This window comes from Bos grunniens, chromosome 19 (genome assembly GCF_055505025.1).
Source record: "Bos grunniens cultivar Pamir isolate PY7600 chromosome 19, Bosgru_T2T1.0, whole genome shotgun sequence".
Classification (NCBI taxonomy): domain Eukaryota; kingdom Metazoa; phylum Chordata; class Mammalia; order Artiodactyla; family Bovidae; genus Bos; species Bos grunniens.
In genome coordinates this window covers 29227555-29249205 of record NC_141183.1, presented here as the reverse complement: position 1 = coordinate 29249205, position 21651 = coordinate 29227555, and the positions used below count along the sequence as shown (strand labels likewise).

The following is a 21651-nucleotide window of genomic DNA, read 5'->3' as shown; positions in this document are numbered from 1 at the left end:
CAGGGGGCGTCAGAGTTTAGAAACTGTGGTGGAAGGATTGGTAAATGAGTGGGAGTGGTGGCGACCACAAGTTCAGCATTCTTGCTGCTCTGGAGACTCAGTTTTATCATCTGTAAGGTGGGTGCAGGAGGAGGACCCACTCCCAGGGCTGCTGGGGGACGCCCTGGAGTCTGAGAGGGGCCCGTGGCTCACACCCCCTGTCTGGGACATCTCTGCTTCCTGTTTCTCCGTCAGGGGAAGTCTCGGTCTCAGCTTCAAAAGCACAAACACGCTCTCAAAACAAAGGAAGCTGGTCCTCGACTGCGGAGGAAGCAGGAAGCTGCCGGCCCTGCTAGCAGCCCAGCTGCCGGGGCGCGGGGACGGCGGTATGGAGTCTGTGGCCCTGTACAGCTTCCAGGCCACGGAGAGTGACGAGCTGGCCTTCAACAAGGGGGACACGCTCAAGGTAGGGTGGCCGGGGCTGGCCGAGTTGTGCGTATGTGATATGGGGTGGGTGCTTAAAATCAAGGCCTGGATGGCCCTTCTAATAGAGTCTAGTCTCTGGAGGAAGATAGGCCCAGCTTCTCCAGTTATTGGCTACGTGACTCTGGACAAGCCACCTTCTGCCTCGGATTCTCAGTTTTCCCATCTGAGAAATGGGGAGTTAGTTAGTGCTCCCTCCCTTAGGAGCCATTCTGAGAATTCAGCGTAGTGAGTGGCAGGGGCTGATTCAACACCCAGTTTCCCAGGAAAGAAATGAGTTAACTCATTTGAAATGAGTTAAAGAGAGAGAGGCAAAGAGACTGAGACAGAGAGAGGATCTTGGGAATTAAGTACACACACTAACCTATCGGGGATAAAACAACTGTGACTAAGGGTCTAGACGGGCCTCCCCACAGGTGAGATGAGCCTCAATGCTACGCAGCTCCCCTCGTGGAACCTCTGTAAGGAGCACACACCCTCCAGGGCAGAGGGGTTTCCAGGCTCTCTCTCTCAGGAAGTGTGCCTGCTTACATGCCTGCATCTGGAAGCGGAGCTCAGGGCCCTGATTCGGGAGTGTTTGGCACGATTTGGGTGCTGGATTAGCCATCAAGTCCCACTCAGAAAGCTCCCTGGGCCCCAGGCTCCACGCCGGCCCGGTGGGCATGAGACCGGCCATCCTTCCAGTCTGAGCTGGGGCCCTGCTCCGGGCTGCCCCAAGCTTCAGGCCTCAGAAGGGATAGCACCTCCCGTGGGCTGACCGTGTATGGAGCCAGGTCTGAGCTCGGCGGTGTGCTCCAATGCCCACTTAATCTGCCACGGCCCCATTTTACAGGTGACTAAGTGAGGCCCCCAGGCACCATGACTTGCTCAGTGTGGGGTCGGGTGTGAACCCCTTCACCTGGGCTGGGGTGAGAGGGTGACAGTTCTAAGAAGAGCCACATCATTTTGAGGAAGTCCCCCCTTATCTGTGCTGGGATGCTGGCCCTGGGCCCCCTGGGTGGCCGGCAGGGGGTGGTGACCTGAGGACGTGTGGTTACCTGAGGGTGGGGCAGGCTTGACACCAGGACCAAACAGCCAGTACAGGAGACTCTGAGGTCTAGGACCAGCTCAAAGGCCTTGTTAGCCGATCTGAGAGAGTTTGGGTCTCTAGTTCCAGACTCCAGGGCTTGGGAGAAAGTGGAATCATGAGGAATTTGGAATGGGGTGGGCAGTGCTTTCCCCCTGAGATGCAGGTGATGGACAGTGTGGTGGGGATGGATCTGTGGGGTCCCCCAAGGGAATCACTGTAAAAACTATGACACCCATTTCCCTCCTGGATGCCTGGGCTCTCTACCCACCCAGAGACTGGCCGGGTTCCCACTAACCCTGGCTAGAGCACTGGCATCTTCTGCTGTGTTTGCTTCTAACCCAGGCTCCTGAGGGCAGGGGCATAAACCAGTGCTGGCACAGGGCAGGACCTCAGCAAGACACGGGGTGTCAGAGGAAGGAAGGCGGGATTAAGATGTTAGCCAGGACCCAGGAGGGGACCTCTCGAGGCATGACAGGCCATGGGAAGGGCTGCCTTTTCCTTCCTTCATACAACAAACCCTTGCTGGCCTGTGGAGCATTGTCCTGAGTGCTGAGGCCACAGGCAGTGGACAAAGCCCAATCCCTGTCCTCCCAAACCTGACATTCCAGAGGGTGAGTCATGCCAGGAGGTGACAGATGGATGGAAGCAATCACCCGCGAAGATGGAATGCAGAGGGTGGGAGGGGCAGGGGGACAGCTTTAGACTAGGGGCGGGGGGGGTCTGGGCAGCCTCTCAAAAGAAGTGACACCTCAGCTGAGATCTGAAGGATGAGCGGGACCCAACCATGCAGAGAAGAGGCGGGGGAGGAGAGTGAAGGAGGAGATGCATCCAGCGGGGGTGTGAGTGAGTCTGCAGCGTGGACTCAGCCTAGCTCCATGCTCCGTGGTGGCATAAAATACCACACAGTTCCTAAAAATGCCATCTGGGAAAGGGTCGTTTAACAATGCAAAAATGCTCATGAGGCAACGTGAAGTGGCAAAAAGGCAGAATGCAGAGGAATATACACAGAGAGCCAACTCACACATACTCAGTAGATTTGAGTTTTAGGGATAGGAAACTGACATTCTGCAGGTGAGAAAGGGAAAGCTGAGCCTCTTCTAGGCACCGGATTCGTGCCTAGGAAAAAACACCAGCATGTCCTGAGGAGTTAGTCCTGGGTCCTGGGAGGCGGGCCATCAGCAAGTCCCACTTCCTTGTTCATGCCCCTGCCTTTCCCTGATGGACAGGGATGAACAAGTGGGCCTTCCAGGCCCAGACCTGGCGACAGGGCCCTTCCTCACGGTGGTGCAGGTGCCAGGTCAAATCCTGCCTTAATTTAAGATTTTGATGGATTTTTTTTTTGCATTAAATTTTAAACAGTCTAATTTTTAGAACAGTTTGAGGTTTACAGAAAAATCGAGAAGGTAGTGCAGAGGGAGTCGCATCTGACACCGCAGGCCCGCTCTCGCCCATGCATACCCTCTCCCGTGGTAACATTTTAGAGTATCAACCTGGTTCATTTGTTACATTAATAGACTGATATGGATACATTATCATTAACTACTGACAGCATGAAAATTTTTTGCATTGATTTTGATTTTTTAACATATTCTCTTAAAATACTATTTACGTTGATTCGTGACATCTTCGGAGCTCCGTAAATTTTGCGCTCAAAGTGCCTCCCCCACCTTATGTGGTCTGGAGTCCGATTTCTGTAACTGCAAAAGTTCGACTGCGACATCGCCCGGCAGCCCTGCTCTCCAACTCCCGTCTGGTGACTGAGCACGCAGGGCGTCCATTTGAGCGTGTTTCCAGCGCACCAGCTGTAAGCGCCCAGTGGACATACAGATCCCAGGCCCTGGGAGCTGGCAGGACGCTGTTCTTCCAGTCTTGAGCTCTGCTCTTAGATGACCCTCTGGACAAATAGCCCCAAATGTCACTTCCCTAAAACATAGCCCCCTCCCAGGAGTAGGCTGCTTTGGGTGCACAGTACCCGTCGCTCCTGGCTAGAGGAAAGATGTGGGTGCTGGCTTACCTCTGCCTCTTCATCGACAGCCTGGCCCCCAGAACCCAGACTCAGGGAGCCCATGGCCTCAGCACCTCCACGGGGATGGCCGGTGTGCCCCAGGTTGGACACAGCCAGCCCTGAGCTCCCCACCTGCCGGGGCAGCTGTTCCATTGCACCCGGTGGCCACATCTGCCCACCAGCACCCAGGCCCAGAACTTGGGGTGGTCTTGGCTGCTTTCTCTGCATCTCGGAGCCAGCCTGTTAGCAGTTCCCCCTAAACCGTCCCAAATCTGACCACATCTCAGTCACCCCAGTCCAGGGCCCCATCACCGCTCACCTGGGCCCAGCTCCTCACATCCCTCCCTCCAGTCCACAGCCTGGTCTCCACACAACAGCCACAACCCAGAGCCTGACCTTCCCCCAGTGGCCCTCAATGGTTCCTCTTGTTTGTTTTTGTGAATAATTTTCTTTATTTATTGGCTATGCTGGGTCTTTGTTGCTGTGTGGGCTTTCTCTAGTTGCGGGACCAGGGGCTACTCTCTGGTTGCTGTGCTTGAGCCTCACATTGCTGCAGCTTCCCTGGTTGCTGAGCACAGGCTCTAGGGCGCATGGGCTTCTGTGCTTACAGCTCGCAGGCTCTAGAGCACAGGCTCAATAGTTGGGGTGCTCTGTGGCATGTGGGATCTTCCTTGATCAGGGATCGAACCTGAGTCTCCTGCATTGGCAGGTGGATTCTTTACCACTGAGCCACAGGGGAAGCCCGCTCGTCTTGGTTTTGAAAATAAAAATCTGAATGGCCTCCTCATTCCCACCAGAGTACAATAACGTCCAGCTCTCTCGCTCCCTGTGTACCTCACGGTCCGGCCCCCACCTCAGCTGCAGTCACACAGTTTTCCTTTCTGCTCCAAGGACAGCTCGCTCCCACCTCAAGGCCTTTACACTGGCGATTCCTTCGGCCATGGACCGACATCCCCACATCCTCTCACGTCCAGCCTTTCCTATAATTTGGGCCTCAGCTCACATGTCAGTCACCTCCTCAGAGATGCCTTTCTTGCCCACTCCCCCACCCCTGTGGACAATCCCCTGCCCCAACCAGGCATCTACATCTTCCTGGTGTATATCTTGCAAGCACTCCCCACTGCATTAAATTATCTTGTTTATTTGTCTGTTTCCTGTTTCTCCCTCTGCCTCTGCCCTCCAAAGCGTGACCTCCTGCTCCCGGCTGTGTCATTGGGCTGGACACAGGGCCTGCCCTGCAGGAGGTGCTCAGTGACCACACTGGCCAGGGGGTAGTGGCACAGGACAGCACCCAGGAGAAGGGGCCAAGCTGGGGGCAGGCCAAGGTGGGAGCATCACCAGGGAGGGTTGGCAATTCCTGTGTCTCAGAGGGTCTGGGTGCTTTGAACAATGTTGACGGCAAGACCTCAGCTACCGCAACCCATCAGAACATTTCTGAGTCTTTCCCTGGAGTGGAGATGACAGGAAAACAAACAAAGTTGGGATAGACAAGACGTGTTACAGCCTCATGTCCACACAGGACTTTGTAGGTCACAAAACACCACCACATGCCGTGTAGGCTGCATCTATTTTATGGTTGCGGAAACCGAGGCCAAGGCTGCGGAGAGAGTTAGAGGCAGGCAGACTGGTCTAGAGCCCAAGGCTGCCGGGAACCTTCACTGAATCTGTGTCCCATAGGCCCTGATTTTCCCATTAAGCTGGGGTGGGGGGGATTTGTTTTGTGTTGTTTGGTTTTCAGCAAAAGTTTTCCTGAGTCAGCCACCTGCTTCCGGCTGTCCCTGGGGACGCTAGCCTGGCCCAGACAGTGGGGACAGGAAGGAGGGGGCTCGGCGGGCCAGGCGGTCAGACGAGTTGCTGCCCCAGCCCTCATTCCCATGGGGCCTCTGCTTGGGTGGCTCATCTGTGTCTGATTTTTTGTCTCAACCAAGCATCCCCACCGGGTTGGAGCTGATACATGGACCTGCTCTAGGACGGACAGGGAAGACTGCCCTTGGGCAGGGTCCAGAGACAGAATGAAGGGGGACTGGCGTGAAGAGTGAGGGGGTCCTGCTCACCTCCTCTTGGAGCCTGCATCCTCCTCTGTGAAATAGCTTTTGATGACAGCAGCCCCGGGGGCCGGGGTGAGAAGGGGTGACCCGTGGCGAGCCTGCCCAGCGACAGGGGAGGGAGCCCAGCGTCCCGCCGCCACCCTCAGCAGCTTCCACCCACACTTGGGTTTCAGTTCCCCTCGGGCCACCTGCAGGGCGACACAGAGCCTGTGACCCGAGCCTTGTCTCAGCCCAAATACCTCCCGTTTGCTCCCCAGGGTCTGAACTCCCCACCAGACCATCACCCCTGAGTTCAGGCGTGCGGGTTTGTAAATGTGGGTGACTCCAGGTGACCACCACTTGGTGGGGCTCCTCAGACTGCCCCCTCCCCGGGTCAGCGGAGGTGTCGAGTACCATGGGCCCCATGTCCAGGGCCACAGCTCAGGGACTGAGGGGCTGTGGGGTCTGCCCTAACCCCATGGGGTGCTGGGGGTCTGGGTGGCAGCACTTGGATGTCCAGCTCCAGCCCCGTGTGCCCTTGGCAGGGGAAGCTGACACTCCTGGGTGACCAGGAGCCATGTCTCTCCTGCCCACAGATCCTGAATATGGAGGATGACCAGAATTGGTACAAGGCTGAGCTGCGGGGCGCCGAGGGGTTTGTCCCTAAGAACTACATCCGCGTCAAGCCCCACCCGTGAGTAGCTCCCTCACATCCACAGGACCCCCTGCCCCGCTGCCAAATGTCCCCTCCCAGCCTGGCCCAGACGGAGTGACCTGCAAGGCCTCACCCCAGCCTCCCTCCATCTGTCTGGAGCCCCCTGTCTGTACCCTGAGCAGGAGTGGGGGACAGAGATGTGATGACTTGTCCCAAGTGGTGGTAGTCCAGGCCAGTCCAGGCCACAACACCGAGGACCTGGGACACCCAAGAGCACCCGGGCCCTGGAGAGGACGGGGCCTGGGCCCTCAGCGCTGGGCCCAACGGCTGCGGCGTGGCCTCAGGCAGGCCCTGGCTCTCTCTGTTCTTGTTTCTCTGTCTACAGCACAAGGAGGCCCGAGGTTCCACTCATGGGGGGCCCTAGGAGCCTGTGCAGGGGTGGGGGTGAGGGGCCAGGGAGGAGAGGGGCAGGAAGGAGGCAGACCTGAGGGCCCTGCCATTGGAGCAGGAGATGGGAGAGCTGGACACCAGCCAAGCAGAGCTGGGACAGGGCAGAGCAGGAGTCAAGTGTGGGGCCCAGGCATCCCCAGGCCTGGGACCTGCTGGCCCAGGGAAGCCTCTGGTCAGGCTTTCAACATTGAATGCCCTAGTCTCAGCCCCGACACAGGCCTAAGTGGCTAAGAATCTATGAAAAACCAAGTGGATATGTGTGGAGTGAAGGCTGAAGTAGCCTTGAGACACAGTCATTCACTAAACATTGGCTATGGCCCCAGGGACCCGGCCCAGGTGATGCTGGAGACACGTGATGAGATGCTCGGGTCAGAGCAACGTGTCCCAGGGAGAGACAGGAGGTAAAGAAAGTATGACAAGAGAAGGCAGTCAGCATCGAGATAACTAACCAGGGAGGCCTTCTCGGAAGAGGTGACAAACTGAGGTTTTGAAGGATGTGTGTAGGAGTTAGCTGCGTAGTCAGAGAAGGGCATTCCGGGGAGAGGGGCAATGAGAACCCCTGGCTGTGGGCCTGGCAGCGGGGCCTCAGATGCTGGGTGGAGGGTGGGAGGAGCCACGGATGGGTTTCAGCGTGGATGGGGGTCCTGCATCTGATGCGGAGGCAGGTGACAGGGCTGGGCAGGCTAGAGGGGGCAGGCTGGGAGCTGCAACATGTGTGTGGTTGTGGGGTGAAAGGAGAGGGAGGTGCACTGCCAGGGTGGGGCCTGGAGGCTGTTTCCTCTTTATCTGTCTTCGAGTTCTTTTCAAAGCTGCCACCACCTCCGGCTTCCTGTGTTGGGCAAGGCCTCTACCCACCTAGGTCCCCTGTCTGGGCTCCAAGCACTCCTACCCCGCCACAGGTCCTGTAGCCTGGGCTCCCAGCCTGCAAGGGCTGTGTGACCTTGACTTCCGTAAAGGGAGACAGATGGAGAGAACCTGCCAGGGCCACCAGCCAGGGCCAGGTCAGTGAAAGACACAATGGAAGTGGGAGCCTCCAGGTGGAGGCTGTGGCCCAGCGAAGGCTGGGAGCCTAGGAGGTTGGAGGCCACTGAGAAACCCAAGTAGAGGCTTTGGTTTACTCAGAAGGAAAGAAAAGCTGATGGATTTCAGGGCCATGCCCTGTGGGGCACTATGGTGGTTGAAGCCAGTCTCCACCAGGGTGGGTAGCAGCCGTGGAGGGTTCCGTGTCTGATGGCCCTGGGGTCCCTGGGGCTGTCTTTGGCCACTAGTGTCTGGGACAGATCAGGGACCAAGGGCAGATCCCCCACTTGGCTGAGGCCAGGTCCAGGTGCGTTCTGGGCTAACTTCACCCCTGCCCTAGCTCTGAAATAGCAGTGGGGAAAGTCCAGCCAGCAACTGACTCAGCCTTTGGGGCTCCAGTGTGGAACATGGCAGGGCAGGGGTCTCAGGGGGGCCCTGATCACTGCCACCATGCTGCAGCCCAGGGAGCCCGGGGCAGGTGTGATGCAGGCCATCTACTCCCAGGGCCTCTGGGCATCACAGGCAAGGTCCACCAAGGGTCTGACCCAGTCGTGTGGGGGTCTAGGAGTGCACAATCTGCTGGGCCTGGGAGGTAGAGTAGAAGTTTGCCAGGAGTGTGGGCAGACCAGCTAACAGTGGGGGAGGTGGGGTGCGCATGGCTGAAGGTCGGAGCAGTGGCGGTAAACCCCTGCAGGTGGCGGCACCCTTGTCCTCCCAATGACCCTGCGAGCTGGGTGCTCTAGTCAGCGTCTTGTGGGCCAGGAGACTGTGGCAGAGATGAGTGGCCTGTCCAGGGTCAGAGACGGAGGGAGGTTTGCTTCAGGTGCTGTGGGCCTGGGCTGTGCCCACAAGGATGGAGTTGGGGAAATTTGCCAGGCAAATATTGGCGGGGGGCCTCTGCCCCTCCTTGGGCCTCAGTTTCCACATCAGTAAAATGGGGGCTAAGTGAGGAGTGAGCTGGGTTCTGGGGGTGTCAGGACGGGGAGGCTGGTTTCTCCCATCCTGTCCTTTGAGCTACCGAGGACCAGGAGGGGGCTGGGCACCCTCCTCAAGACTGCGGTTGTGAAAGCCTTTGAGGGTGACGGCCGCCCACACGCGGATGCCTCCTGTGGGGTTTTGTGGGTTCTTCAGAGACACCAGGCTCGGGAAACGCCCACATGGGGCCCCACTGGACCCCTGCTCCCCCCGCGGCAGCACCTGCACGGGTTCCTGCTGGGGGCTTCCCAGAGGAGCTCCGTTCTGGGCACCCCCGAGCCCTGGGCCCTCCGCGTCCCAGCTTAGCCTCTGGCCTGGAGGTTCCTCCGGGACTCCCAGAGACCCAGGCTGAGCTCTCAGAGGCAGCCTGGAGCCCTACCCTTGGCCGCCACCTCCACTGCCTCCACTCCGGGAAAACCCGCTGTGAGATGGGCCCAGGCCTCTCCACCCCCCAGTATGGGGGCAGTTGTGGGCTAGAAGCTCACTTTTGGGGTATGGGCTCCCAGGAGTGGCGTCTAGAACACAATGTCAGGACCAGGATTTTATTTTGGGGTGGAAGATGGGGAGGAGCCTTGGAACTGCTCTTTCTGGCTGGAACCAGGGAGCCAACACCATGAGCTGGGCAGGGTGCCTGTCCTACTCCCCTCAGTCACCACCTGAGACATTGGGGGCCCAACCCGCCCACACCCAGGCCGGGCACATCACTCGGAGGAGCTGCCAGCGCTCACACTTGGCAGGCAGGGGAGGGGTAGGTAGGGCTGCGGGCAGGACCCCGTCTGCCTGCACCTGAGCCCCCGTGCTGGGCTTGCAGGGCTCTCTGTCAACATCCTGACATGACAGGAAATTCCCGCCTCGTATCTGCCGGCTGGGCGCTCAGACTCAGGAAGGGGAGAAGGGAAACAGCTCAGGGAAGGGAGGCTTGGCGGCCTCGGGGCGCCAAGGTCTCACGGTGAGATTCCGGTCACACTGGGCTTTGGTTTCCCCATGTAAACATCAAGAGTGGACTAAAACCCTGGGGCTGGGAAGCCAGCTGGAGGTCACCTGGGCCCTCTGAGGGTAGGCGATTCCCAAAGAGCCAGACTCCGCCAGACTGCCTCGTGCATTTACCAGGAGCCTTCTATATACCTGGTTATGTTTGGTCAGAAGGAAGAGGGACTTGATCGAACCTGTGAGAAAAAGTCCAGGTGGCCTCAGTCTATGCATCTGTGAAATGGGTACAGGAAGAGACCCTTCCTCATCAGAGCAAAGCTACTATTTCTCTTTGGTGGTGGTTTAGTCGCTAAATTGGGTCTGACTGAAAAAAAGACAAAATAAATTGTGTTTGACTGTTCACAATCCCATGGATTGTAGCCCACCAGGCTCTCTCTGTCCATGGAATTCTCCAGGCCAAAAATACTGGCGTGGCTTGCCATTTCCTTCTCCAGAGGATCTTTCCCATTCAGGGATTGAATCTGGGTCTCTTTCATTATAGGCAGATTCTTTACCATCTGAGCCAGGGAAAACCCATTTCTCTTTGGTCATCTTTAAAATATTTTTTCACTTTTAAGAAACTACAACAGGAAATGTAAAAGCCCAGGTGGGGGTGGCTGGGTCAGAGTTCACTGAGGTGTGTGTTTGCCTGAGTGTGTGCGCATGTTAAGTCGCTCAGTTGTGTCTGACTCTTTGTGACCCCGTGGACTGTAGCTTGCTAAGCTCTGTCTATGGGATTCTCCAGGCAAGAATACTGGAGTGGGTTGCCATGCCCTCCTCCAGGGGATCTTCCCAACCCAGGAATTGAACCCGAGACTCTTGTGTCTCCTGCATTGGCAGGTGGGTTCTTTACTACTAGTGCCACATGAGAAGCCCCGTGTGTTTGCCTGGTGTGGTGGCAAAGGCTTGTGCTCAGGAGGCAGAATGCTGGGACTAGGCACAGCTCCTGTCTGCCACCATGTGTGACCTTGGGTACATGACTTCTGCCTCTCTGGGCCTCAGGTTGATAGTCTGTAAAGTGGGCGCAGTCGCACCTCCTGTGTCCAGGACTGCTGGGAGGACCTGGCTGTGATGGGTGCCTGGCACCGGGCAGGGTGGCTGGCCCCCCGCCCTCACCTTGCCCTCTCTGCAGGTGGTACTCGGGCCGGATCTCCCGGCAGCTGGCGGAAGAGATTCTGATGAAGCGGAACCACCAGGGAGCCTTCCTGATCCGGGAGAGCGAGAGCTCCCCAGGGGAGTTCTCCGTTTCTGTGAAGTGAGTTCTGACCCGAATACGTGGAGGAGGGTGGGCAAAGACAGGCCCTCGGAGCGAGGAGGGAACAACAGACCCCTGGAAGCAGATGACAGTCTCGGGGTCGGGGGTGAGGCGACTGCAGGGCGTGGCCCTGGACAGTGAGGATTGGAGGCCGACTGGGAGTCCTCCCATGCCGGGCCAAAGGGTCGGCCACTGTTCCACGAGCAGCAAGTCACCAGGGGAAGCTGATATGACAAGGCTGCAGGGGGAGAGCAGCAAGCCCCCCGGGGTGGGTGTCCAGGATGTGCTCTGGACAGGGTCCCCCTTGTGCTATGCAGTCAAGAGGATGGACCCTGGGGCCAGGGTGCTTAGGTTCACATTCCAGCTCGGCCATTTCCTGTCTGTGTGACTTTGGGCAAGTCACTTAACCTCTCTGTACCTGTTTCCTCACGTGTAAAATGAATTATTGCGAGGAGCAAATGAGTCATTCTATCGAGAGCCGTTAGAATAGTGGCTGCCACTGAAGCAGGGTGGCAGCCTCTGGGCAAAGTGGAACCAGAAACCAGAAGTCACAATGGGGCAATGAGGAGTCCAGGTGGAAAGAGGGGCAGGAGCCGGGGAGGGGGTCGGGCCCCGCTCGTCTCTGTCCTGCCTCTTCCGCACCTGGAACAGGGGGATGTGGGAGCAGCAATTCAAGGACTAGTCACTGAGTTATGTGCAGTGTGCCGGGCAGCATCAGGGACTCAGGAAACAACAGGAAAAAACAAAGTTGCTGTCCTTCAGGGTTTGTGTCTTAGTCGGGGAGACAGACCTTGAAACAAACACAGCAGGAGCCAGGTGGCAGGGACGGATGGCCTCAGGTTTGAGCAGAGATCTGCAGCTGCAGTGCAGGCTGTCCGGGGCCCCAGGAGTGAGGACTGGGAGGAGAGCTTCCACACAGAGGGAACAGCAAATGGAAAGCCCCTGGGGTGACTGGGCAAAGCCAGTGTGGGGAGGGGTGTCAAATCCAGAGAGAATGGCCTGACAGGTCCCTAGCAGGAGGCGGGTTCCCCCAGAGCAATAGGCCTCCACGGAGCATCCCCACTAGGGGAAGGAAGTGGATCCCTTGGGCTACTGAGGAGAAGGATGGCTGGGATCGAGGCAGGCCCTGGAAAGAGCCAGACGGAGCCGCTGGCATTAGCACTGGGATGGGGCTGGAGGGTCAGGGAGGTGGCATGTGCCCGTGAATTGGGGACCACCAACAATAATACCACCTTCAGGGTTGCTGAGGACACTGGGCACATAGCTGGATGGGATGGGTGGGTGGACATGGGCAGCATGGCCTCAGGGTGCTGGATGGCACCAGTCTTCTAGGACTTGGATGTGTCACAGCCAATGGCTGGCTGATTTTCCAATGGATAAACGTACATAGGATGGCTTTGATGGCTTCTGTGGGGAAAAGTCTGATGCGGCACCAGGCTCAGGGGAGGGAAGAGCTCGTGTCTCCCAGCAGGCTGGCCATGAGGCTCCTGTTTGCAGAAATGTGCCCCAAGGGAGGCCTTTCCTGTCTGTTCTATACAGAGCTTGTGGTGGTGTGCAGTTGGCACACTGGAGCCCTGGCAGGTGGGCTTCTCCTCGTCGGGGTCAGGAGAGCTTCTGGGGATGGTGGTCCCACACCAGGGGTCACAGCCCTCACCCGCCCCTCTCCAAGCTTTGTCACCAGCCTTGGCTTTTCTCACTTCCATTTCCCCTGGGAACAGGCTGAGCTCCTGATCCAAGGCAATGGCTCTCCTCCTCTCTGAGCCTCAGGGGTGGTGAGACACCAGTTCTTGGCCCTGAGCGTCTGGAGCCCCCTGGCTCGCCCCTCCTTCCACAGCCCAGACCTTGAGGCCAGTGGGTCCCCGAGGAACAGGAAGTGGCAGTTTTCCCTGTGCTGGCTCCCAGGGCCCAGTATCTCCTGGGAAAGGCGCCCGCCAGGCGGGCTGGTCTGGCCTCGCTCCAGGAATCAGCTCCAGGGTCACCGCAAAGCAGGGCACAGGGGCTTCTTTGGCCACTTCTGCAGCCTGAACTGAGCTCCTACCTGCCTCCCCCTCACCTGAGAGTGGATCCCATGGCCTGAACTTCCGCCGTGGGTGCCCTGGCACCCTGCCCTCTCCTGGAGCCTCCCGGGGCATGCAGACCCGCCACCCCAGGCACAGGGTCAGGCCAGCCAGCTCAACCTGTGGGGTGTGTGTGTGTAGGACAGGGGAGGAGTCCCTTGGGGAGTGAGGGACTGGGGTCTCCACGATGCCTGATGGAGGGAAGTTCGATGGCAGTAGGCACTCCGCAGGCTGGAGGAGATGACATCTGAGCTGGGCCCTGGGGCATGAGTAGGAGTTTGGTGCACAAAGAGGAGAGGGGATGCCAGGCCCAGGGAACAGCAAGTGTGAAGACCCAGAGGTGGGGCAGAGAAGGTGGGCTTGGAGAGTAGTTGTCTGTCCGAGCAGGAGGGGAATGGGCAGTTTTAGGGAGCCAGCACCAGTGCTTTCTGGGAAAGGGGCCTGGAGTGTCCCTCAGAGAAATCCCCGCACACACACTGTCCCCCTTGTTCCACCCCAGGCATCCTGCCCAAGCCCTTTCCCCTAGCTCAGAGCCAGAACCCTGGGTGCCCGGGTTGTGGTGTGTACACAACACCACCAGGTGGCGCCCTCCAGCCTCAGTTGCATCTCCCAGGGCCAGGATCCTGGGTCCTGCCCCTACTCTGGTCCATCCTCTGTCAGCGGGCCTTTCAGGGCCCTTGGAGGACCACCAGGCAGACCTCAGAGCAGGAAACAGACTCAGGGCATCTGTGGCTAGGAGAGGGGCTTTTGAGGAAGAATATGAGCTGTGTAACCCTGGGCAAGGTACCCTGGTCTGTTTCCTCGTCTGTGAGATGAACATCGATGCAAGGGGCTGAGAATGCTGCCAGCACACAGCAAGTTCTCCCCAAATGTTGGCTTCCCCGGTGGCTCAGTAGTAAAGAATCCACCTGCCAGTGCAGGAGACACAGACTCCATCACTGGGTGGGGAAGATTCCCTGGAGAAGGAAATGGCAACCCACTCCAGTGTTCTTGCCTGGGAAATTCCATCGACAGAGAAGCCTGGTGGGCTACTGTCCATGGGGTCGCAAAGAGTCAGATATGACTTAGCGACATGAACAACAACAATCCCAAAAGCCAGCTATAGTTGTCATTGCCATGTCAACCCTCCCAGGACCACACAGTGCCTCCTGGCCCCAGCCCCATGGTCCCAGGCTGTTAGAGAAAGGCCAGTGGCCATGTGGGGCTGGGCAGCCCAGCTCTCCTCCTGTGTAACCTCAGCAGATCCCATCCTCCTCGGCTGTAACGTCCTTATCTCCAGTGTGGAGACAGTAGCCAGGACGTTGTGAAGTCCAGTGACCTGACAGCCACCCTTCTGGGTGATGACTACACAGATGCATGTGCAAGAGCGTTTCCGCCTCACTGGCAGGGCTCCCGGGACCTCTGATCCTACACGAGTGGCATCTCCCACACGCTCCCGCCAAGCCTCATAAAGCTGTCAGAGGTGGGGTTTACGGGCCTTGCTCTGCCTCCTGGAGCGACGGTGGCCACGGCTGGGTGCCCTTTACAAGTTTACAGAGGGCGGTCACCCCCACCCCCACCTCCAGGAGCATGTCTGAGCTGGCGGCCTGAGGGCCAGGGCAGGGGCGCATGGCCTGGCTGTGTAACTTTTGCCCCCACTCTAATACAGGCTGCGGTGGGCTCCTTGGTTGGAAGCAGTTTGTTCCCTAGTGAGACTAGGAAGATGCTTGCTTCTTTTCAGGCTCAGGTGCCTGGGGTCCTAACTGTTTGCTCTGCCCCTCTGGTTGCTGAGCCCCTACTGTGCACCAGGCCCCATGCCCAGTTTCAGGGACTCAGCTGCCATCAATTGAACAAAGCTCCCTGTCCTTTAGGCCCAGGTTCCACTAGAGCAACTGATAATTTTATACATGTATGTATGAGGAGATGTGTATGTATAATTTATTAAACAATTAGTAAATTATATAAAATCTTGGAAGATGAAAAAGGCTCTTGGAAAATGAGGCAGAAAGAATCGGAAGAAGGCATAGTTTTATGCAGGCAAAGACAGGGAGGAAGTGACCTCAGAAGTCTGGTGTGCAAGTGAAGAAACAAAGGCTCAGAAACGTGCAGTAACTTGCCTGAGGTCACACAGCCAGAAACAGCAGATCTAGTGCCCATTGACACCCCCATGACCTGAAAGACCAGGTCTGCCCTTCCGCTCTCCTTCCCTGAGGCTGAAAACCCGGTGTTGGGGGGTTCTCTCTCCACTCCCTTCCCAAGGTCAGTTTGATTCTATCTCACATCTGCTGCAGAACAAGTCATCCACCCCCTCCTTTTTCACAGATGGGAAGACTGAGTGCACAAGGGCCATGCCTTATCAGAAATCACCCAGTAGGCAGTCAGCAACCTGGCCTCCACCAGGCCACCAACCTGGTCTCCAAGCCCTGACTGGGGGGTCCTGGGGATCCTGACACCTTACCCCAGCCTTGTTTATCCACCCTGGGCCACTGTCACCCTGGCTAATGCCGCCACCAGGCCAGAAAAACCTGCTGGGCAGGACCAGCGGCAGCTAGCATTAGGCCTGACTTCATCCTTTAGACTTTTCTGACAGCCCAGGGGCCCGGCCCAGCCCTCACCCCCCTGGGTAGGTGGGCGTGAGGGTCACAAACAGGGACACACACACCCATGGCTGCTCGGAGATGGATGCACATGGCCGGCCTCCCGGAGCAGGGAGAGACACACGCACACATCCAGGTGTGATGGAGAGACACTGGCACGCGCAGGCCTAGACATCAGACACATACATCAGGCTTGGTGCCCTCTCCAGCTCGGGAGGGCTCACCCAGCAGGGCCACCCCTCCTAGCTCTGGGGTCACCTGGACTTAGACTAGGGCCTGGGGAGGTAGGAGACAGGCTGGCCAGGAGAGAAAGTCTGCCCAGGTGCTGGGTCCTCATCCCTGTCACATGGAGGAGGGTCGGTCACTCGTCAGGCCAGGGGCTGGCTCAGAGGAGGGTCACACCTGCTCACAGACACAGCAGACCAGCTGCCCCCAGCCGTGGGCGGGCTCCTCTCCCCTCTGGGCCCTGCTATCCTATCTTGAGCCATGCACAGGCTGAGGACTGGACCACGAGAGCTTCCCAGGTTTGAGAATCCACCGGTTGTCAGTCTGATGAATTTGAGCAAACTCTGGGAGATAGTGGAGGACAGAGGAGCCTGGCACACTGCAGTCCCCGGGGTCACAGAGAGTTGGACTTGACTTAGCAATTGAACAACAATAAGGTTCTAGAACTGCTGGATCCCTTGCCCCCTCCCAGGTCTCGCCCCTTCCCTGGGTATGATCAGGGAAACACTCCATTCTGGGTGACGTCCGGGTGACTGAAGGTAACCTTCAAACACCAGAGTGTTCAGAACTGTGCTCACTTGGAGCTGAGGTCTCCTCAAAATCCCTACACCCTCCGACCCTCACCCGGAGGACAGCTGCTGAATACACCCCCGGCTCCTCCTCGGAGATGGCACTGAATTAGGGACTCTGCCTCCCCAGCACCACGGCCACAGTCCAGGGGCTGGGAGAACCCCAGGCTCTCCGGGACAGGGCACGAGGGAGTCAAGAACCAAGGCTGCAGCAGGCCGGACAGGAGGGAGGTGCCTGCCCGCCTGCCTGCCCTCCTCCCATCCTGGGACATGGACACACATATCCTACAGCCGACAGCACAGGTGCTTAGTCACCTGGGAACAATGCTTGCTGACGGCACACGAGCGGCTTTGTCTCAGGCCGGGGTGATGGCTCTGCCTGGTCACAGAGCCTCCAGCATTTTCTGGCCTCAGTTCTGCAGGTGGAGCTGGCTGCCCTGAGCGTGGACGTGTGTTAGAGGGGCTGGGAGTACAGCTCAGAGCCAGTGGGGGTTGGGGGTGTCAGCGGGGTCTGGGAATGAAACAGCCAGTGAGCATGGATGCCTGGGCTGCCCCACAGTGTCCCTGACCAGATTCTCTCCCAACTGGGCTATGCCTGGGCCGACTCCTGCCTTCCTGACTTTGGGTATCTGTGAGCAGCGGGTTGCTGGCTGGCTGCACAGGGCTGAGGAAGACAAGGAGTCCCCTGACTCTGACTGAGGGCATCTGAGGCAGCTCACGGAGCTTGGGCCATGATACCCAGGCTTTGAAGCATGAATAAGAGTTTGACTGAAGAAGAATTTGGAAGAAATAATGTAGCAGAGGCCTGGAGGCATGCTTGAAAGTGGAGAGAGAAGCTATGGCGTGGTTGGGATCCTTGCCTTGGGCGGGGCAGGAGGATTCCCCCTCCCCCAGGCCCAGAGACACAGAATGGAAGGTATTTACCTGGGACAAATCTCCATCTTAAATCTCACATCTTACTTTTAACAAGGCAGCACGCCAGGCCTGGGGCTGACAGGTGGAGGAAGTGAGCTCAGACAGGGATAGGCAACTGGGGGATGGACTCCGAGCTCCGGTCCAGGCCCTCGAAGCACTTGGACGGCAGCACTGCAGGAGCTCAGGCTGCCCAGTCATGTGCGGCCCCTCCTGGCATGGGATAGGCCAAGCACAGGGAGGCACCGGCAGGTCCCTCTGCCCTGTGGCCAGTCTGGGAGAGGCAGGCCATCCCTTCAATTGGAAGGTGCTGGGCAGAGGGGTAGGATGCCGTGCAGTTGGGATGCAAGGCTGGGTAAAGGGAGGGAGAAGAGAAAGGGGTACGTTGATCGCATCACAGTGTATTTGAAGAAAGTTGAGGCTGGACAGGTCATCAGAGCCAGACCTTGAGATCAAGGTGTTAGGATTTTACCCCGAGGGCTGAGGGCCGTGGGGAGCCATAGAAGGTTCTTAAGGGGGGTGGGGGTGGACAGGAAGCATCCCATAGCCTGAGCCTCTTGCACACTGGCAGGCTTTGGTCTAAGTCAGGATGCTCTTAGGACTCACCCCTCAAGGGACTGTGAGGGCTGAGAGGGGATAAGGTCGGGGAGGGAAAAGAGAGTTAAGGCTGAGGGGACGTTGGAGAGAGGAGGTGCTGTCTGCTCAGCTCTCTCAGAGGAACCATGCAATGTTGCCAACCAATGAGCGTTCACCCAGAAGGGAGGTATTACTATGAGGAAACCGAGGTTCAGAGAAAGTAAGTGATTTGCCTAAGGTCACAGAGCAAGAAAGTGTCCTGATCCAGGGTCCACATCCTTAACTCCACACTCCACGGCCAGGAGATTCCCTGTGCCTTGCACGGAGCCCGTTGGAGGGGACTCAGTCCTCACCCGGAGAGGAAAAGGCCAGGTTCCAGGGGGCAGGGGGAGGGCCCATCCGAGCAGCCCTCTGAGATGGCCTCTCCCCCAGCTACGGGGACCAGGTTCAGCACTTCAAGGTGCTACGCGACCCCTCAGGGAAGTACTACCTGTGGGAGGAGAAGTTCAACTCTCTTAACGAGCTGGTCGCCTTCTACCGGACCACCACCATCGCCAAGAAGCGGCAGGTCTTCCTGCAGGACGAGGAGCCCCTGCCCAAGGTGGGTGGGTTTGGGGGGCGGCAGGAGGAGGGTCTAGCACAGCTTCTCCAGTTCTGTCCTGGGGGTTGCCGTGAAGCAAGAGGAGTTGGGGGGCAGGGGGAGGCGGGAAGGGCGGGTAGAAACTGCTGGGCAAGCAGAGCCTGGCTTATTCTCAGCCAGAAGCTGTGCGTGCACACAGTAGGCGCTCAGTAGTTGTGTGTTGAGTGAGTGAAGGTATGCCACCTGCTGAGCCTCCTGGGAGCCGGCACCTCACAGGTAGGAAGCTGAGGCTCAGGGAGCAACGGGATTCGTCCCAGGCCGCCTGCCGGGTGGGGTCAGCACTAGCTTCTGCTTGCCAGCAGTGGCGTGGGGTTGGGAAGTGGGGCAGGGGGTGCCCGTGGGCCAGGTCCTGGTCTGGTGGAGGGGGTCTAGCCACCCCTTGTTCTCACAATAACAGCAATTTGCCAGCCGGCTCTTTCATCAAGGGGCCCTGGGACCAGATCTCAGTCTCATTAGGGTGATGAAATCAGCCAGTGGGTTTATTAGACCTGACATACTGTTTTCCTTGGGACGGGGTGTCAGCAAGGCCTGGGGCTGGAGGTCAGGACCCTGCACAGCCTAGTGAACTCGGGTTCTGTTGGGGAGGGAGAGGGGGCCACAGGCTGCTGCTCCAGTCCTGCCTGTTCCTAGGCCCCCCAACCCCTGCTCCTAGCCAGGTGTGATCTTAGGGCCAGTTCCCTCCCCTGGGCCTCAGCTTCCCCTGGGGCCAGTAGGATGAGCCCTGGGAGCTGATAGGAGAGTAAACAGTGTTTTCAGAGGACCCCCTTCCCCGCCTTATGCACCCTCCTCCCATCACCACACTTAGCGCCTGGCCCACTCAGAGCTCAGTCTCAGGGATGGTTCCCCCAGTGGGTCTGCTGCCCAGGCCAGCTCTGCCCTTGGAAAGTGTGAGGGGGCCACGAGGGAGCTGGGGGCTGCCGGAGGGCTCTCCCACACCCACCGCCTGGCTCTGAGGTCACCCACCCTGAGAGGTGACTGCAGAGCAGGCCCGGCCCCTGGGACCCAGGCTGCCTCCTCTGTCCTGGGCAGAGAACCACTAATTACAGCCTGTCCATGATCCTATCGCCCGCCCAGATGAGATTCTGCAGGCTCGGAGCAGAGTGCCTGGTGGGCAGGCAGGTCCAGGGTGCTGGGTGTGATCATCATGGCGCCAGTCTGACGTGCCCGGCGGGGAGCTCTCATCCAGCAGCCATTCGCAGGGGGCAACCAAGTCCCACAGAGGTCAGGGACTTACCCACGGCCACTGGGGCACAGGTGGGACTAGAGCCCATCCTGAGAGATGGAAGTGTGCAAAGTGACATCCTTTGCCTCAAAGCCTGGCCAAGGGTAACAGCAGCAGACTGCTCATAGCCACACATCACTTTACAATTTAAAGGCCTGTTCCCATAGGTCTGGGGCCTGGAGTCAAAAGCTCAGGAGAGAGCCCCCAAGACGCACAGGTATCTAACCAAAGTCCCATGCTGAGGCCCAGGACTTGGTCCCTTGATTGCTGGCCATGTGGTCCCAGCTGGGCTGCCAGGACAGACCCTGTGGAGATGTAGGGTCTGTGCTGCAGATGTGCAGGGAGCGGGCAGCAGAAGGCCCATGGCGGGGTGGGGTGGGGGGATGGCTGTCATCTGAACCTGGACACAGAGCTGGGTTCAATCCCAACTCTGCCTCCTCTTGGGGCTTCCATGGGGACAGCCCAGCCGGGGGCTCCTGAAAGCCCACTGACCGTCTCCTCCCTTGCAGCCGCCCCGGGCCTGTTTCGCCCAGGCCCAGTTTGACTTCTCGGCCCAGGATCCCTCCCAGCTCAGCTTCCGTCGTGGTGACATCATTGAGGTCCTGGAGCGCCTTGACCCCAGCTGGTGGCGGGGCCGGCTCTCTGGGCGGATCGGCTTCTTCCCGCGGAGCTACGTCCAGCCGGTGCACATGTGACTGGAGTGGGCCCAGGGGCTGAGTCAGTGGACCCGCCGTCCACCAGGCACATGGAGAGAGGACACTGGCACCCCCAATCCAGGGCTTTGGACGGGAGCATGGGCGTCTTGACTGTCTGGCTGGCCTTTGGTGCTTCATGCTAACTGGGATGGGCCCAGCGCCCCGGAACCACTGCCATGTGCAGCGCCCACCGGTCTGGGGGGCTCCACGGCCTCTGCTGGCCCCTGACATCACAGGTTGGCCAGCAGGGCCCGTCCACTCCAAACACCAAAGCCCCACCCCAGGAGGGCTGAGGACTCGGGCTCCACCCACTGGGGGCTCAAGCCAAGGAACCACAGGCTGGGCCTGCCTGTCTCTCCATTCAAAGCCCCAAGGGCTGGCTACTGGGAAGGGGCCAGGGCCCTGTGTACCAGTGACCTGGACTTCTGGACAGACCCTGGTGGAAAACGACTTCTCAGCTGTCCTTCAAAGACTATGGGATCCACAGGCCTCCAACACCCCTGTCCACTGCAGACACTTAGTGAGGAGGGCAGGGTAGAGGTGAGGTCCCGAGGAAGGAGGGGAGGGGTGGGAGGAATGGAGGCAGCTGCTCCTTGCCACTGGCCCCATGGGACAGATGCACTCCAAGGGGGTAGCCCTGGACATGGCCCCCTAGAAGACACAGCTGCACCTGCCGTATTTGTTCAGGCCCAGGTTCTGCCCAGACCAGGACTTCAGGAAGCGGGGGTCACTGCAGACCAGGTCGGGAGCTGGGGCAGGAGCTGGACTTTGAGGCCCAGCAGCATCCAGGATGGGGGCAGCCTTGGTGGGCCTGGCTTAAGGAGAGGCTGGGTGTCTATGGGGATGGTGCTGCCATACGACCCGGGACGCTCAGAGGCCTGAGCTCTGGTGAATTCGCTGCTCATGACCTGGGCCCGTGAACTCAAAATAAATACAGTGAAAGAAGATAAGTATGTCCGTGAGAAATCTCATTTTCTTTCCAATTACAACTACTATTTTTAAAGTATCAGACATTCTTTTTTTCCCATTTCCTCCCTAATTTTTCAGGGCTCCTACTTGGCTGGCTTGGCCAGTCGCTGGGCACTGGCCTGCCCTGTGGCCCAAGGCGCGCTGCCCTCCTCTGGCCCTCGGTGTTCTTGACGGGGAAAGGGGTACTCTGGGGGCAGCGTCAGGCGAAGTAGGTGTAAAAGAAGATGTTGACACACATGAGGAGGATGGCGTTGACACCGCAGACACGAGCCCAGAAGGCGTGTCTCTGGGATGCTCGGCCATCACCTGGGGGTAGTGGGAGG

The 21651-nt window shown here is 58.5% G+C and overlaps 2 protein-coding genes across 4 annotated transcripts in view; one reads left to right on the top strand and one right to left on the bottom strand.

Moving 5' to 3' along the window:
- The first annotated feature begins 265 nt into the window (after positions 1–265).
- On the top strand, positions 266–21312 carry GRAP (GRB2 related adaptor protein). 2 transcript variants are annotated; one of them, XM_086358511.1, is made up of 5 exons: positions 266–445; positions 6160–6257; positions 10765–10887; positions 18235–18403; positions 20174–21312. In XM_086358511.1, the coding sequence occupies exons 1-5, from the start codon at positions 368–370 to the stop codon at positions 20357–20359; spliced, it is 654 nt and encodes a 217-aa protein (XP_086214637.1). In that variant the 5' UTR covers positions 266–367; the 3' UTR covers positions 20360–21312. The 2 variants fall into 2 exon arrangements, with proteins under 2 accessions (XP_086214637.1, XP_086214638.1); XM_086358512.1 differs by lacking the exon at positions 6160–6257 and having other exon boundaries at positions 282–445.
- Positions 21313–21651, bottom strand: part of SLC5A10 (solute carrier family 5 member 10) — a 55024-nt gene continuing 54685 nt past the window's right edge. For both annotated transcript variants that reach the window (XM_086358494.1, XM_086358495.1), the window contains exon 15: positions 21313–21634. In XM_086358494.1, coding sequence (XP_086214620.1) covers positions 21528–21634 — 107 coding nt within the window. In that variant the 3' untranslated portion in view covers positions 21313–21527. The remainder of the gene's footprint in view (positions 21635–21651) is intronic.

Coding starts and splice junctions, on each gene's coding strand:
- GRAP (XM_086358511.1), top strand. CDS start 368: ATGGAGTCTGTGGCCCTGTACAGCTTCCAGGCCACGGAGAGTGACGAG. Junction 6,258..10,764: donor ATCCGCGTCAAGCCCCACCC/GTGAGTAGCTCC, acceptor CCCTCTCTGCAG/GTGGTACTCGGGCCGGATCT. Junction 10,888..18,234: donor GAGTTCTCCGTTTCTGTGAA/GTGAGTTCTGAC, acceptor CCTCTCCCCCAG/CTACGGGGACCAGGTTCAGC.